Source organism: Penicillium coprophilum (genome assembly GCF_028826855.1).
Source record: "Penicillium coprophilum strain IBT 35676 chromosome Unknown utg000001l_segment0_segment0, whole genome shotgun sequence".
NCBI classification, from domain to species: domain Eukaryota; kingdom Fungi; phylum Ascomycota; class Eurotiomycetes; order Eurotiales; family Aspergillaceae; genus Penicillium; species Penicillium coprophilum.
The window spans coordinates 2,169,448-2,184,573 of NW_026622720.1; the positions used below are offsets into that span (position 1 = coordinate 2,169,448).

A 15,126-nucleotide genomic window follows, 5' to 3' on the forward strand; every position below is an offset into this window, starting at 1 on the left:
CCGCGCCGACCCCATACTCACGTGACATGGTGATTGTGGATTAAAGGTCATGTGATTTTGAACTTTAAATGCCCTCCTCTCACGCCGTCTCGACAGACAACAGGGTATAATATACCTAGTACCAGTTCGGGTCACTAATATAGGTTAGAAATGTACCCCGAGTAAGCCGAGCGAGTTCTTTCGCTATAAGTCTTCCTTCGTACATCCGTGTTGAACCCGTTTTGCTCCAATCGTTCAGTGCCAAGACCCCTCTGCCCCTACACTCCACTTGCCCTGGGTTGTTTCCTAATCAGGCAGGTACAGCCAGACCTTATGTAACCCGATAAGATTCCCCCAGATTGCGACGAGATACTTAAGTGCAGGCATTGCGTCTGATCTTCTCGTCATCACACCTCTTACTTTTCTCACTTATCCGTGAGCTCTTGTGACATCTTCTCTCCCATATCTCCCACAACTGCCTCATATCTCTACTTCAGAAGTGCACTCCCGTACTGCCAAAATGGTGACGAACTACGGGCCTCACCCATTCGACCCAATCAGACCGGAGGAGATTAAGCTCGCCGTACGCATCCTTGAGGCGACCTTCCCGGGCGTCTCCCTGCGCTACAAGCGCATTGATGTCAACGAACCTATCAAGAAGGATGTTATCGCATACATTGAAGCAGAGCGCCTACGGCGGCCATTGCCCCCACCACCAGCCCGTGTGCTCTATGTGCTCTTCCACCGTCTAGATACTGGTGCATTCTATAAGGCTCTCCTCAATGCTGACAAGCGCACCGTTATCTACGCCAAGGAACTTCCCAAGGAGGTTCAGGTGAGCAGAGCCCTCCCTCGCCCAGAGAAAGCAAAGGGGTCAACTAACAGTTCTGCTCTATAGGGTCCCATTGATATCGATGAAATTGCCGGTATCGAAGCGATGTGCATGAAACACCCCGCCGTGCTAGCCGAGATCAAGAAATTGCAACTGCCCGCTGGCGTCACTGTTTGCAACGACCCTTGGATGTACGGCACAGACAGTGACAACGAGGACCGACGGCTTTTCCAATGCTTTATGTACATGGTCGAAGTAGACCACCCCCAGAACAATCACTACTCGCTCCCTTGCAAATTCTCACCGGTGTTCGACGGCCTCACTCATGAGTTGGTCCGTATGGACTACCTGCCGGGCGGTGCTGATTTCGAGACTACCTCTACCCAGCCTTGGAAGCCTGTCAAGACAGTCCAGTATGCCCACGACCTTTTGGATGAACCCCTTCGTACCGACCTCAAGCCCTACATTGTACAACAGCCAGAGGGTCCTTCTTATTCGGTGGATGGCAACTCTGTTTACTGGCAGAAGTGGCGCTTCAGAGTCGGTTTCAACGCTCGCGAAGGCTTGGTCATCTATAACGTTACATATGACAACAGAAACATCTTCTATCGTTTGGCTGTTTCGGAGATGACTGTTCCCTATGGAGGTAAGTGGGATCAAAACCATATTACATATAACTCATATCGGATCTGACTAACATGAATATAGATCCACGAGCCCCCTACCACCGTAAGCAGGCATTTGATGTTGGTGACACTGGTTTTGGTATGAATGCCAATCAGCTATCACTTGGATGCGACTGTCTGGGCCATATCAAGTATTTCGATGGTTATAGCAACGACTCTAAAGGCAATCCACTGCATATGAAGAACGTGGTTTGCATGCACGAGCAAGATAACGGCTTGCAGCATAAGCACACTAACTATCGGTCCGGTGCTGCTACTGTTGTGCGCAACCGCCAGTTGGTCCTACAGATGATCTGCACTGTAGCTAACTATGAGTACATCTTCAACTACATCTTTGATCAAGCCGCCAATGTCGAACTGGAAGTCCGGGCCACCGGTATTCTTTCCACCGTCCCATTCGACAACGAGAATGGCGAGACTGTCCCTTGGGGTACCAACGTTGGCCCTGGTGTTATGGCTCCCTTCCACCAGCACATGTTCTCCCTACGAATTGACCCCGCTATTGATGGATTTAAGAACACTGTCTACTACGAGGACAGCGTTCCCATGCCCGAAGACGAGAAGAATCCCTACCTTGTGGGCTACACCTCGGAGTCTACAGTGATACGCACGGCAGGAACAGCGAACACCAGCGTGGATCGCCACCGCGTCTTCAAGATCCGCAACGACAACATTACCAACCCAATCACCTATAAGCCTGTTGCATACAAGCTTATGGCAGCTCCCAGCCAAATGCTCCTGGTCAGCCCGAATGCTCACGGCCACCGCCGTGCTGAGTTTGCCACCAAGCCGATTTGGGTCACCAAATACCAAGATGATGAACTATACGCTGCAGGAGAGTTTACCAACCAAAGTCGCCGTGCCGAGGGCGTCGAGACTTGGGTGCAGCGTAAGGACAACACAGAGAACGAAGATATCGTCCTTTGGCACAGTAAGCATTCCTCCCCGCGACTTGATATGTGTTCTATAACTAACAAACCGCTTCAGCCTTCGGCCTTACTCACAACCCCCGCATTGAGGACTTCCCCGTCATGCCGATGGAGCGCATCAGTATCATGCTGAAGCCTGATGGCTTCTTTAACAAGAACCCGGCTCTCGACGTCCCACAGTCCTCTCAGTTGTTCAACAAATCTTCTCTCCACCCCGAGGAGAAGCCTGCTGCTTCCTGTTGTGCCGGTGCTTCGTCTGCTGGCTCCAAGGCCAAGCTGTACAAGCGTGTTGAATAAATCTCTTTCTTTGAACCTATAGATACCCGATACACCACCCTATGGTTCAGCACATATGCACAGGGTGTGTTTTATCGATATGAATCGACTTGGCGGCTTCGTTTTTTCCCCTTCCATTTTGGCCCCTTCGTTTGGGCTTAACGATATTCATGATTTACAATTTCAATAAAGCACAAATCTTGATGAATGTTTTCTACATGATGCAATAGATATTGACTGCGATAGTAACATAATACTGGTAGGGTTGTAATTATATCCATGTTAAATCACTTTGCGAGTAACCTGATTTGTATTGACAAGGGAGTAATAGTGATAATAATGCGCAGTAAAAATGGAATGGCAGATCGCCTCATATGAAGGGGTTTATGAAACGCCGAGGTGAATGAAACCCGAAAGGTAAATGGACAAGAGAAATAGATGCACAGCAGATGGTAAAGAAAGAGAGGGAGAAATCTCAATATGGATCCAACAAAAACAGTTCGCCAACTATCATTCCTTCATATAATGACCAGCATACCGAGAGCGAAGCCAGCGGCATTATCGACGGCCCGAATCAGAGCTGTGAGGAACATGGCTTTCAAACAGGTCCTCAAGATACGCGCTAGGAGCACGGCCCTGTGGCGCCTGATTCAGATTCAACGAACTCGTCGAAGCACCCATATAAGAATGGCGCTGATTATGGGAGTCATGGTAGACACCAGCTGGGGGCAGAGAAGGTGACGAGAGGCCAGCAGTGGGCGAGTATAGAGGCTCTCCACTTGGCGCGGGGTTGGAGCCACCGGCAGCAGCGTAGTATCCAGCAGGCAGGTATGTGGAGGCACGATTTCCCGCGCCTCCTGCAGCGTGCAGACTGGCATGCGATGCAGTGGGACCGCCTGCTGTAGGCGAGAAGAAAAGACCACTGTTCGCGCTCGGGACCCGGTTGGGCTTGTAGCTTGCGCGAGTTGCGGCACCGAGTTTGTGAAGGGATACGTCGGTCGCTGGGGCGGCGGAGTAGGGGACTGATCGCTTCTTTCTGCTGCCGCGGAGGAGGCGCTTTGATTCTGAGGCGTGCATGACGGCGGCGCGCCGAACTGAGCGGTTTACAGACCATGCGACCATTGCGTGCCATGCGAGCAGAGTTAAGCCGATTAGCCCTAGCGCAGCGCCAACGGCGATGAACACTGTGCCTTCTGGTGCATTGCTCTCTTGCATATAAGGAGCGTTGGCTATTGGGGGTATTGTCACAATGGCGGAGTCAGCTGTGGAGGAGGAGGAGGATGTTGATGACTTCGTTGTCGTGGAGACGGATGATGTTGTTGTACTGCTTTCGGATGTCGTGGAGGAGATGGATGTGGTGGTTTCATCCATGGTTGTTGTCTCTGTAGATTCGGAGGTGCTCGTGGATTTCGAGGTGGAAGTCGTTGAGGAAGTGGTGGTTTCACTCACGCTAGAGGTTGTTTGAGTGGTGGAGAGATCGTCGGTGGTCCTAGCTGCATCGGTATCCGTTGTTGTCTCGTCGGCCGGTACGGCAGACACCTGAGCAGCGATGGCAATGACCAGAAACAATAACAAAAGGAATGACGGCTTGGCTGTCCCAAGCCTTTGTGGTAGAACTCGCATGGCGGGCGTAAAGATTCGATCAGCTGCTTCTCCACAGTATGCGGGTCACCTGGAGTAGGCGCCGATCCCAACGACCGCGAGGAACAAAGAAGATGACGGATTCTTGCTAGGTAATCAATGAAAGCTGGGTAGCAAGACTGATGTCTCTGCTGATTCCGAAAATAACTGCGACTTGTCTCTCGTGGAAGATGGGATGCTAAACTTAGGTCGCAGGTCACGGATCCGCAATCAACAAATTTCCATATGAGGTAAGGACTTGGAAGTTTCTCATAAACGAACGACTGTTGTTTAAGTGAGGCCAACGAGTGCCTAGAGATGATAGTAAGACGAGTCCTTAACCGAGAATTGGAAGAAACCACAAGACGCCAACGCTAAAGGAGAGGGGTGCCTTAGGCAAGACTGAGACTGTCACCTGACAGTTTCCAAAAAAAAGACATGAAGGACTTGAATTTACATAGGCAAATCTAACATTCGAGGACTGGGTGACTATGATTTATCATACATGGAAATACAAGATAGTTGCTCCTTGAACCCCAAAGAAAATCAATCGCAGTAATGGAGGTGTATTCCAAAAAAAAAAAAAAAAGAAAGAAATCCAACAAATCACTACAAATCACTGCGCTTTCTTCTGCACAGCAGCCGAGGTATCCTTCTCAAATGCAGCATAGGGGATCTGGAGACTGCTTAGGGCATTGATGCCGATGTACAAGATCGCGAGGAACAGGAAGGTAGCCATGAGTCCCATGAAGATACCTGGAAGGAGGTGAGTATAATAAACAGATAGGTGGTAGGATTAGAGATACAAACCTGGAGTGAAGTATTGGTACTCCTCAAAGAGAGATGTGTGGTTTGATGAGCTCGAGACGCTACCATGCGCGGAGTAGTCCCGCTTGAGCTCCATGCGGAGCAGGTCTTGGTACGAATCCCCGGAGGCTTCATAGATAACGGAATCTGTCTCGGGGAACTCTCTCGGCGAGGTGATGTAGATAATTGTATATTTGGATGAGGAGGGAAGGCGATCAATGATGTCGGCAAGGTAACCATCTAGCAGAGTCAGTAACGATGAAAGGCATAAGTGGACTGCACACATACCGAATCCAGAAAGCTGTTGTGCACGGTCTGAGTCCAGTGATAGCATGGGGAATTCGACATCAATAATCCGGGGTCCCTTCTCGAAGGATGAGGGGTACGATCCGGCTTCACATTGTTAGCTTTGATGTTCGCTAACTCCATTGTTGGGCACCAAAGCAACTTACAGGAAGCGTCGACGGCGGTAGTCTGAGCCTTGCACTTCTTTTCCAAAAGGCTCTTGATCTCCTTTGGTTCTACCAATCCGGCGACCTCGTTGATGCTCATCTTGGACCGGATCGAGCTGTCTTTCCCGAGCATCTTCGCTCCCAAGCGGGGTGCTGACTTTCGCGTCGAGAAGTCGGAACTGTGCACACCAGGTTGATGGACAACGACATAGTAATCTGAAGGACAGTTACTAAGAGATGAGGAAAGATTCTCGAGGAGCGAAGCTCCTGTCTGGATGTAGGCGGAGTTCGTCAGGACCCTAAGGGAGAAGCGGTTAGTCAACCGTATCGGGAGACCTTCAATCAAACATACTCCGAAGTTGAGGCGAGGAAGAATGGCGAAGTATCTCTGAAAGCATTTGCGGCAGACACCCCAAGGGCTAGTAACCCGAACCTGCTAAAATACATTGTGTCTGTCGTGGGGGATGGGGTCAGGTCGGCGATGATGTTGCCAACGGGAGGTGTCCGACTTGGCCTCGGAGGCGGTCGAGAGCCCCGACCCGCCTGAGCTTTAATATCAACTTTTTTTTTTTTGCTTTTGAACGCAGTCCTAACACAACCTACGGTATACAAAGGTCTACTTGTTGTTTGAAAGAAAGTACCCAAAATTGGGCTTTTCATTCACCATGGGTCCCAAGGATTTGAAAAAACGCAAAATTGTTGCTGGGCCTAAAGTTGAAGAGGTCAATTTTGACGACGAGTCCCGTCATGAATACTTGACTGGTTTTCACAAACGCAAGGTGCAACGCGCCAAGCATGCACAAGAAAATGCCCTGAAGAGATATAAGGAGGAGAAGAGAGATGCAAGAAAAAAGGTTCGTCTTCAATGCTCGCCTAAAGACATTCGCTCATTTTTTTAGATTCGCGAGGATCGCAAAAGAGACTTCGAACAGGCAATGGCGGAACATAAAGCGGTACTCAAGCGCATGAAGGAGGATGCTGGAGACCTCGGCGAAATGGAGGGTGAGGAAGAAGAGGAAGGCTGGGAGGGAATTGAGGAGCCTCCAGCAGTGGACTATGAAGCCGAATATATCGACGAGGACAAATACACAACGGTCACAGTTGAAGAAATGGATGCGTCTCGTGAAGGTCTACTCAAGGCTTCCAAGGAGGCGGACGAAGAAGGCGAAGAAAAGAAAACATACCCGGTTGAGTCGACAGAAGACACAAAGAAGAAGAGAAAGCCCCGGAGTGCAGCCTCCGAAGCAGCCAGGAAAAAGAAGAGAAACTTCCGCTATGAGACCAAGGTCGAGCGCAAGCAAACAATGTTAAAGCAGCGGGCTGTGAAAGCGAAGAGGGCAAAGGCACGAAAAGGCGCAGAGGAGTGAGGAAACCACATCTTGAAAGAGATACGACATGATATGTGCATATACTCGGCTTTAGGCAATTATTCATTAGTCAATTTTACGGATCACAGGCGTTTCACATGAAAGAATGCAATGATGCAGGAAATGGTAGACACCGTAGTGCACGTTGCATGATAAAAAGTTATTGCTATCAAAGCGCTTTATCTGGCCCATATGATTGGCACCAGTATAACACAAACAATCACAGCCTGAAAAAGCAGACAAACCAGATACTGAAGCCTGTATCCAATCAAATGTATCCCGATATCCTGCACCCATCACCAGTCCAAACCAGCTTAGATGTCGGCCATCTGGGATGCAAGGTCATCGAGCTCCTTCTTCACGGTGTTGTGTTCCTTGATCGCATCCTCGTATCTTTGCTCAAGCTTAGCATGTTGATCCTCAAGTGCCTGTACCTTTCGCTCGTAGTGGCCAGCCTTGATGTCGGTTTGACGGAGCCTAAGTGCCCAAGATGTTAGTGCCTAACTTTGGAAGTATGAATAGCGGGTCGTACTTCTCATTGGTTTCCCGCAGAGTCTTGTCATTCTCTTCGGCCTCCTCCTCAAGGAGCTGCACCCGTCGCTGAAGGGCCTCATTCTGGGTGTCGTGCTGGAGGCTCTGGCTGGCAGCATCCTTCGCCTCCTTGAGAGCGGTCTCGGCCTTCTCAACCTCCTCCTCTAGAAGCTGATTGCGGTGGTTGAGCGATGTGATCTCTTGTTCCTTTGACAAATTCTCCTGTTCCAATGTCTTGACCTTGGCCTTAAGCTCATCGACGAGCTCATGAGCCTCGTCAGCCTCGGCGCGGAGGGCGACCATGCGCTAAAATAAATCCTATGTTAGCAAAAATCCCAGTTGGGAAGTGATGGAATGCTGGAGGGGGGTGCATATATGCATATGACGAGGGGCTGGTTGATTTTGGGAAACAGTGAAGCTACCCCGCCGGCAGGGGTGTTGGTGACTTACCTCCTTAATCTTGTCCATTTTAGAAGTATTGAAAAGGAAGTAAAGAAGATAATATGTATGGTTGAAAGGAAGAGTAGTTAGGCTTTCGCTCAGCGAGAAACCGGGCGAGTGTTGGATGGGTGGGAAGATGATTTGGGGAGAGTTTTGGGAGAGAAGGGGAGGAAGAATGGCTGACTAGTGAACAAGTAGACAGTACCAACACAACAGGTATTAGCTCCACTACAGGGGAGGTACCGTATACTTACTGTGTACCAACGGCGTAACCATGGTATGGTTAGGTACACAATCCGCTCTTTCTCTCTGCCAATCACCGCCCAACGATCGCCGCGTCTCCACGGGCAACCACTTGACAACACCTGCATCTAGAACTTGCTCTGGCTCTTGATCATTCTCAACCGGATAACGCGACTTTGATCTCTTTCAGACGGTGCATGAGAATCATCTGTTTCATTTCGCCACTATGTTGGCTCTTCGCGACCAGGAGAACCTGGTAAACACTCACCAGACTGCCGCTGCAGCTAAGCCTTTGAACCAAAGCAAGCCGCTAGCACCCAAGACCCCCGGCAAGCAACGAAATGACGAGAATAACCCCTTGGCATTTGGAAACCGTACTGTGAAGGGCAATGGTAATCGCCAGGAGAATGGAAAACCGGGCAACGCGTTTATGACTCCGATGGGTACGCGTGCTTTTCGCGATAATTAGAAGTTTGGATTGGATAATTAACTTATTTCCTATAGTGAAGGACCGCGCTCCTCTAGGCATGAAAACGACCAATCTCAAAGCCAACAATCTCCAGACACCCGCGCCCTTTGGAACCACCAAGCAACCGAAAACAAACCGCAGACAGTCCACTACCCAGAAGATCAGAAAAGCTGCTCCAGTGACACAACAAGCCCAAACCAAAGTCCACATCGATTCTGCTGCCGACGATGTACCGGATATTGAATACATGCCGCCTAAGCCTAGAGGTACGCTAAGCACCACTAAAGCTGCAACCCTAAAAGTTTATTTCTGACGAGCTACAGATCTTCCAGACCTTCCAGACGATGTAACATATGACACCACATTCCCCCAATTCAAACCTAAGAATCGAGCTCTAGGACTGGAGAGTGTGTACGGAAAGCAACAAGTCGGCAGGGATGGACTCACAGCGAAACAGCGGAAGTTCAAAGAGGATTCAGCGGCGTGCGACAGGATGGTGGATGATATGATCATGAAACAACTCGAGGACATTGGGTTTGAGAGCTCCGGTGAGAGCGAGTCTGCAAAGGCACTCCAGCCTGATGTCATCTCCACCAACAGACCTACAACTGCACGCCAAACTCGTAGTGTGTCCACGCTTCGAGCTCGCGACGCTGCTGCTGCACTTGCCGGACCTCAACCAACTACTGCACCCAGAGTGGCTCTGACCCCGAAACCACGGGTGGCATCGTTGGCATCGTCATTGGTCATGCCTAAAAGACAGGCTAGGCTCCCGTCTAACCCCTCTTCCATGCGCAATACTGCTGCTTCTGTCAACTCTCGGACGACCGTTGGCTATTCCAAAGGACGCAGTGTGTCGTCCACCCTACGGGAGAAACATTCCAAAATGCAGAGGGCCTCGAGCTCTGAGGTTCTGTCTCCCGAAACTTATATGCAGCTGTATGGACCCCCTCCGCTGGACTCGGAAATGTGGACTCGTTGTAAAGCTGCTGGATGCTTTGATACCCCGGATGAAACCACCCAGGAACTGGAAGTATCACTGCCCACGTTTGACGAAGATGATGAGGCGGAGAGCTTCCAGCTCACTTTGTAGGGGTATGTTGCGAAAGATACTCATCGAAAGGGGATTCTAACCTTCAATTCTACTTCACTTTGGTTATTTGGCATACGATTGGCAGTTGTTTACAGGGTTTGGCGGCAAGCCGAAGGATCCCGGCGTTATGGGAATTAGTGTTAATGTACTTGTAACTGGATAGGTCGCAACCCTTCCGAGGTCAACTGCGGAGCATACTGTTTCAGGCGTTCTCCACTCCCATGATGATCCTTTGCCAAGCCACAGACAGGCGAGAACGCACATGGGTATTTCCCTTGAGGACCACGTAGGCAGTACCAGATTCTAGGGATGTGGAATTCCAGGTTCACTGTCACTGGGTGTTTGTCACAAAGGGCTCACAATAAGTTAGTGAATGAGACAAACCCACTTAGCTAATCCCTGTAATAATGCTCCGTAGTGCGTACGTCAGTGGGAAAAACAGAACCCAATGGACAGGCGGCACAAAGTAAACTCGGTGTACCTGGCGGGTACCAGGTCCTGAAGTAGCCCATCCGTGGAACTTACAGGTACCAATCACGTACTTCCCGGTACCTTGGTCTAGCCCACACCGCCCCCGGAATTGCCCATATCTTCTTATTTACTCTGGCCTCTCCTTTTCCTTTCCAATTCCTCTCACCTTCGCCGCCATGACGACCATTCATCCGGACTCCACCGAGGAGTTCGAATACATCCAGACTCCGGCTGCCACCGAGCAGACCAAGCCTGCCTTCGACTGCGGTGTTCCGACTACCCTGGTAAGAGAGAGCTATCCGCGAAGGATGTTTGACGTGTCCAGGACCTGATTTGTATCTTTTACTATCCAGTACCCGGCTATTAAGAATGCCCCAGTCCCTGCCGACTCACCCGGCAGCGACAGCTTCTCCAATGGCTTGATGATTGCTCTGGAGATCATCGTGCCCTGGTATCTAGCTCGCCAGGTTGGTGGAGGTTTCTATACCACCATCTTCTTTGCTCTCTTCACCTCAGTTCCCATCTTGGTGTCCTTCTGGGCTGTTTCTTCGGCCGTTTCTCCTCGCAAGACCGAGAAGGCCAAGTACTGTGGCCGCCCCGTCGAGCACTATCTGCAGTTCCACAGCGAGCACGACCGTGCTACTTACCGTGGCAAGAGCAAGATTCCCATGGCCGTCTTCTATGAGAAGTACTTTAATGGTGAGGTTGACTTCAAGGGCGATGCTCTGGAGTGCCTCGAGTACCGTCACGATTGGGCCAACTTCAAGTTCACCACTAGTCTCTTCAAGCACTTCCTGTTTGGTTTCATCCCCGAGATGCTTATGCACACTCGTTCTCAGGGTTAGTAACTCTTCCTGCAGCTTCGTTGGCGATTCTAACCCTATTTCTAGACGAGGAGCAGGTCCGCGATCACTACGACCGAGGTGATGACTTCTACGCTTGGTTCCTTGGCCCACGCATGATCTACACCTCTGGTATCATCAGTGATATCAACAAGGAGGAGACTCTCGAGGAGCTCCAGGACAACAAGCTGGCCATTGTTTGCGAAAAGATTGGTGTTAAGCCCGGTGACAAGATCCTCGATCTTGGCTGTGGCTGGGGAACCCTTGCTAAGTATGCTTCGGCTCACTACGGCGCTCATGTTACCGGTATCACTCTTGGCCGCAACCAAACCGCCTGGGGTAACAATGGTCTTCGCAAGGCTGGCATCGAGGAGGATCAGAGTCGTATTCTGTGCAGTGATTACCGCGATGCTCCACGTGTTGAGGGTGGATACCAACACATCACTTGTCTCGAGATGGCCGAGCACGTCGGTGTCCGTCATTTCTCTTCTTTCTTGAGCCAGGTTTACGACATGCTTGACGACAACGGTACTTTCTTCTTGCAGATCGCTGGTCTCCGCAAGTCCTGGCAATACGAGGATCTGATCTGGGGTCTTTTCATGAACAAATACATTTTCCCCGGTGCCGACGCTAGTACTCCTCTCGGTTTCGTCGTAGACCGCCTCGAGGGTGCTGGCTTTGAAGTCAAGGCTGTTGACACCATTGGTGTGCACTACTCTGCTACCCTCTGGCGCTGGTACCGGAACTGGATGGGCAACCGCGACAAGGTCGAGGCCAAGTATGGAAAGCGCTGGTTCCGCGTAAGTTTTGGCTGAGTCCTTAGTCTTTCTAGAGCCTTACTAACCACTGTTCTTTAGATCTGGGAGTACTTCCTTGCTTCCTCCACCATCACTTCCCGCCAGGGTGGTGCTACCTGCTGGCAGCTCACCCTTGTCAAGAACATCAACTCCACCCACCGTATTGAAGGTATCGCCACTCAGTTCGGTCTTGCTGGAGCTCGCCAGAGCGCCATCGACCGCGCTGGCACCCTTCCCAAGGCCCACGTCATCAAGAAGGACCTTTGAAGGATTGATGTACAATCCTCGCCCTCATCTGCTTATCCGGGGGTTCATATCAGCCCCCCCTCGGACTAGTATGACAGTACCTGCAAGGGCGCAGCAATATATGGATGCTGTTCCACTGTGAGCATATCCAAATGTTTCAACAAATATGTATGACATGAGTGACATGAGGTGAGGTGAAGCGAACCTGAAACGCATGAGTGGGAGGAAACTGGCAGGAGATGGCAGTGGGAGAGAAGCATGGATAGGTCAGAGGCCTATTTGGCTGGTCCACCCGGATATTTATTTCGCTATTTGTCTGTGGTTGTGTTTCTATTTCTTATGTGTCGCCTTGTCTGTGGAGGATATTTGCACGAAGTCAACGAGTCTGTCTTTGTGGTGTTATTTTTTAGATGTCAATGGACTATTTTCTTTAGACCAACACCCGTAGTTTTCCCTTCAATTCAAATAAGTTATATCGTGACTTGCACTGGGCCAATTTCACACATGCCCAATATGAGTTCGCAATAAGGCCATGAAGCCCGGGAGACTCGCCAGACAATGCAGCGGAATTCTAGGCCTTTACATCTCCTGCCACTACAGTCTAGCCGGCATCGTCTAACAAAGTCGCACCATGTGTCTAGAAGCCAAATTCAAGTTTTCAATCATTAGGTTCGTTAATCATCAAAACACCAAGGCCATAAAGATAAGCCACTAACAAACACCGATTAGATTTTCCGACAACTAAACGCCGGCAAGGAAAGAAAGAAATAGAAGACCAAGATTGCGATCCAATAGAATAAATGGTATATGTAAAGAGGGAAACAAAGGGGTAAATGCAGACGTCAGACCAGGTTGACCCTAGGTAAATAATTGGTACAGTAAAGAGTAAACCACAAGTCCAGAGAAAAAAAGAAATTCATGCTTGCCTCAGGCCCAGAGATCAAGTCTTAGGAATCTAGGAATCCATTGCGCATGAGGTGACATGCACATATAGCTGAATTGAGCCCCCAAAGGAAAACAATAGGCGTACACGGGCGTGTGATGACAGTGATCCACACATGCCGGGAAAACAAAAATAAAAGAGCTATGCTCAGGCCTCATCTATCGCTGCTCTAGTACTGAATTGGGTAGGGTTATTCTGAGATTGGTTAGGGGAGCAGTATATGCCCGAAGACTCAACGGCTGTGTTGAGTTGAGAGGGGGTGTTTTTCGTTCTCGTTCCAAGTCGCTCGAAGTTATGATCAAAGATGAAAGGTGTAGGTGAATTTAGTCCGCGTCGAATTTGTGGTTGTATTCGCCGAGGAGGACGTCATCTGGACCTGGGCCATGGGTGTTTCGAACTAATGCACAAAAAAGCGTTAATAAAAGTGTCCGAAAACCAGTATAGTGGTGCTTGGGTCGCACGGTTGGGATCAGGAGCAGTGCAGGTGCACAGGGGTAAAACATACTCCATTCAGCTTCAGTCCGGAAGAATACCCACATCCAACGTCGTACAACTTCGAGGAACATGAGCATCCAGACTCCGCTTTCGGATTCTGGAATCCAGCCAAGGCCTGGGACAATGCGCCATAGCCATGAGAAACGAAGAGCCAAATCCGCGATAATGACGTAGTGGTACATCTTGTCGGATCCGAAGTAGCGATACCGGCGAAGTCCGTATGGGTGGCCACTGTCGCGACGCTCCGGGGAGAAGAGGGTCATGTCCCAATCCTTGACAACATCCCACCAGAAAGAGTAGGCGGAGTTGATGAAAGAGACGATAAAGCTGTGGGGGCATTAGAGAACGGCATAGACATACTAGATGAGGAATAACAAGCTTACAGAAGACGCATCATGCTGACCTCGCTATATCCACGTAGCTCCAAGGGATTGTAGTTACGCATTTTGGAGGCCATCCAAATGACAGGGAACGCAGTTGCATACTTAAGAGCGTTGGCCAAGTGCTGGGTTGCCTTTTGTGTCTCTCTCCGGGTGACTGTCCGCCGCGCACGATAATATTCAGTCAAACACTGACGAAGACGAATCAAGCTAGGAACGGCAAGGATGATCGGAACGACAATTGAGCTTCCACATGCCCGGTTGGGTTTCGAAGTAGCGGCCAGGCCATCGGTGAAGAACATGCAGAAGCTGACATATAGATCCCCGATTACGCGAGCATAGCTAGTGAGGGCATCTGCCAGCAGAATGTCGCCAAACTTGCCATCTTGAGACTCAGCCAGGCCCCCAATGCTGATCCGCTTGAGGGTCAGGAGAAATCGGATTCGGCCGGAACGGGAGGCGCGGTTGAAAGGCCAGATCAGGATAAGAAGGAGGATAATGAACACCGATTGTGGGACCCAGTCCAATCGTTCTACCAAGTCAGGCGACCGGCGGGTGGCGACCCAAAAGACGAGAAACCATAGGGCCAGTGGGATGGTGAAACATGTGGCCAGACGATAGACGGCGGTGTGATGTGGACGTTGCGAGGAGGATGTGCGGGCAGGATATTTGATGAGTGCCGGAACGTCCTGAAGGTATGGGAAATCTGATTAGCCGCTGGTGATACGGTGATACGGTGATACGATGGCTAGATGAGGGGCGCCACTTACGATGTTCGCTTTGGCCAGGTATTGAAGGTTAAGACCCCATCCCCAGAAACCTAGCCCCTTGTGTTAACATACCTAATTGGTACTCATCTTGGACAGAAGTGTCACCTACCAGCAACCAAGAGTGCGGCTACACGTAGCGGCAATGGAAAGACCAGCCCAAAGGCATCCAATTGAGCATGTTGATCAACCGCCATCTTCCATTGATCAGGGGGAAGCGATCGCAAGAAAAAGAAAAGGCTAAAACGACAACAAAGAACCCCGTAGATAAATCAAAAGAAAAAAGAATGACTAGGGGTGAGTCGACGATCTTGAAAGTCCAGAAGTTGAGACTTTTCCCAGTGAAGCCGCCGGGGCAGTTTTAATAAGCGGAGAGGAGATTATCCAGTACACGCCTGGACTAGTCAGAGGCCGCCGATGGTCTGGATCTCCACACAATGCCGAATTGGATATAATTAGA

The 15,126-nt window shown here is 50.2% G+C and overlaps 8 protein-coding genes across 8 annotated transcripts; 4 read left to right on the plus strand and 4 right to left on the minus strand.

Annotated features, from left to right (window-relative positions):
* Positions 1 to 499: 499 nt before the first annotated feature.
* N7500_000815 (uncharacterized protein) lies at positions 500 to 2,723 on the plus strand (the record flags this gene model as incomplete). Its single annotated transcript, XM_056671961.1, has 4 exons — positions 500 to 814; positions 878 to 1,457; positions 1,520 to 2,428; positions 2,485 to 2,723. The coding sequence occupies 4 exons, from the start codon at positions 500 to 502 to the stop codon at positions 2,721 to 2,723; spliced, it is 2,043 nt and encodes a 680-aa protein (XP_056537534.1).
* A 537-nt stretch (positions 2,724 to 3,260) lies between these two features.
* N7500_000816 (uncharacterized protein) lies at positions 3,261 to 4,325 on the minus strand (the record flags this gene model as incomplete). Its single annotated transcript, XM_056671962.1, has 1 exon — positions 3,261 to 4,325. One exon carries the CDS (start codon positions 4,323 to 4,325, stop codon positions 3,261 to 3,263), a length of 1,065 nt encoding a protein of 354 aa, XP_056537535.1.
* A 613-nt stretch (positions 4,326 to 4,938) lies between these two features.
* Positions 4,939 to 6,028, minus strand: N7500_000817 (Ac45/VOA1 transmembrane domain-containing protein; the record flags this gene model as incomplete). Its single annotated transcript, XM_056671963.1, has 5 exons — positions 4,939 to 5,078; positions 5,133 to 5,369; positions 5,418 to 5,522; positions 5,582 to 5,880; positions 5,934 to 6,028. 5 exons carry the CDS (start codon positions 6,026 to 6,028, stop codon positions 4,939 to 4,941), a joined length of 876 nt encoding a protein of 291 aa, XP_056537536.1.
* A 218-nt stretch (positions 6,029 to 6,246) lies between these two features.
* Positions 6,247 to 6,948, plus strand: N7500_000818 (rRNA-processing protein RRP17; the record flags this gene model as incomplete). Its single annotated transcript, XM_056671964.1, has 2 exons — positions 6,247 to 6,435; positions 6,481 to 6,948. 2 exons carry the CDS (start codon positions 6,247 to 6,249, stop codon positions 6,946 to 6,948), a joined length of 657 nt encoding a protein of 218 aa, XP_056537537.1.
* A 314-nt stretch (positions 6,949 to 7,262) lies between these two features.
* On the minus strand, positions 7,263 to 7,947 carry N7500_000819 (tropomyosin; the record flags this gene model as incomplete). Its single annotated transcript, XM_056671965.1, has 3 exons — positions 7,263 to 7,425; positions 7,481 to 7,785; positions 7,930 to 7,947. The coding sequence occupies 3 exons, from the start codon at positions 7,945 to 7,947 to the stop codon at positions 7,263 to 7,265; spliced, it is 486 nt and encodes a 161-aa protein (XP_056537538.1).
* A 442-nt stretch (positions 7,948 to 8,389) lies between these two features.
* On the plus strand, positions 8,390 to 9,725 carry N7500_000820 (uncharacterized protein; the record flags this gene model as incomplete). Its single annotated transcript, XM_056671966.1, has 3 exons — positions 8,390 to 8,606; positions 8,668 to 8,898; positions 8,956 to 9,725. The coding sequence occupies 3 exons, from the start codon at positions 8,390 to 8,392 to the stop codon at positions 9,723 to 9,725; spliced, it is 1,218 nt and encodes a 405-aa protein (XP_056537539.1).
* Positions 9,726 to 10,372: 647 nt separating this feature from the next.
* On the plus strand, positions 10,373 to 12,102 carry N7500_000821 (putative cyclopropane-fatty-acyl-phospholipid synthase; the record flags this gene model as incomplete). Its single annotated transcript, XM_056671967.1, has 4 exons — positions 10,373 to 10,480; positions 10,550 to 11,036; positions 11,087 to 11,838; positions 11,896 to 12,102. 4 exons carry the CDS (start codon positions 10,373 to 10,375, stop codon positions 12,100 to 12,102), a joined length of 1,554 nt encoding a protein of 517 aa, XP_056537540.1.
* A 1,245-nt stretch (positions 12,103 to 13,347) lies between these two features.
* On the minus strand, positions 13,348 to 14,863 carry N7500_000822 (EXS domain-containing protein; the record flags this gene model as incomplete). The annotated part of the gene is made up of 5 exons (XM_056671968.1): positions 13,348 to 13,421; positions 13,530 to 13,846; positions 13,903 to 14,588; positions 14,670 to 14,719; positions 14,779 to 14,863. The coding sequence occupies 5 exons, from the start codon at positions 14,861 to 14,863 to the stop codon at positions 13,348 to 13,350; spliced, it is 1,212 nt and encodes a 403-aa protein (XP_056537541.1).
* Positions 14,864 to 15,126: the final 263 nt, after the last annotated feature.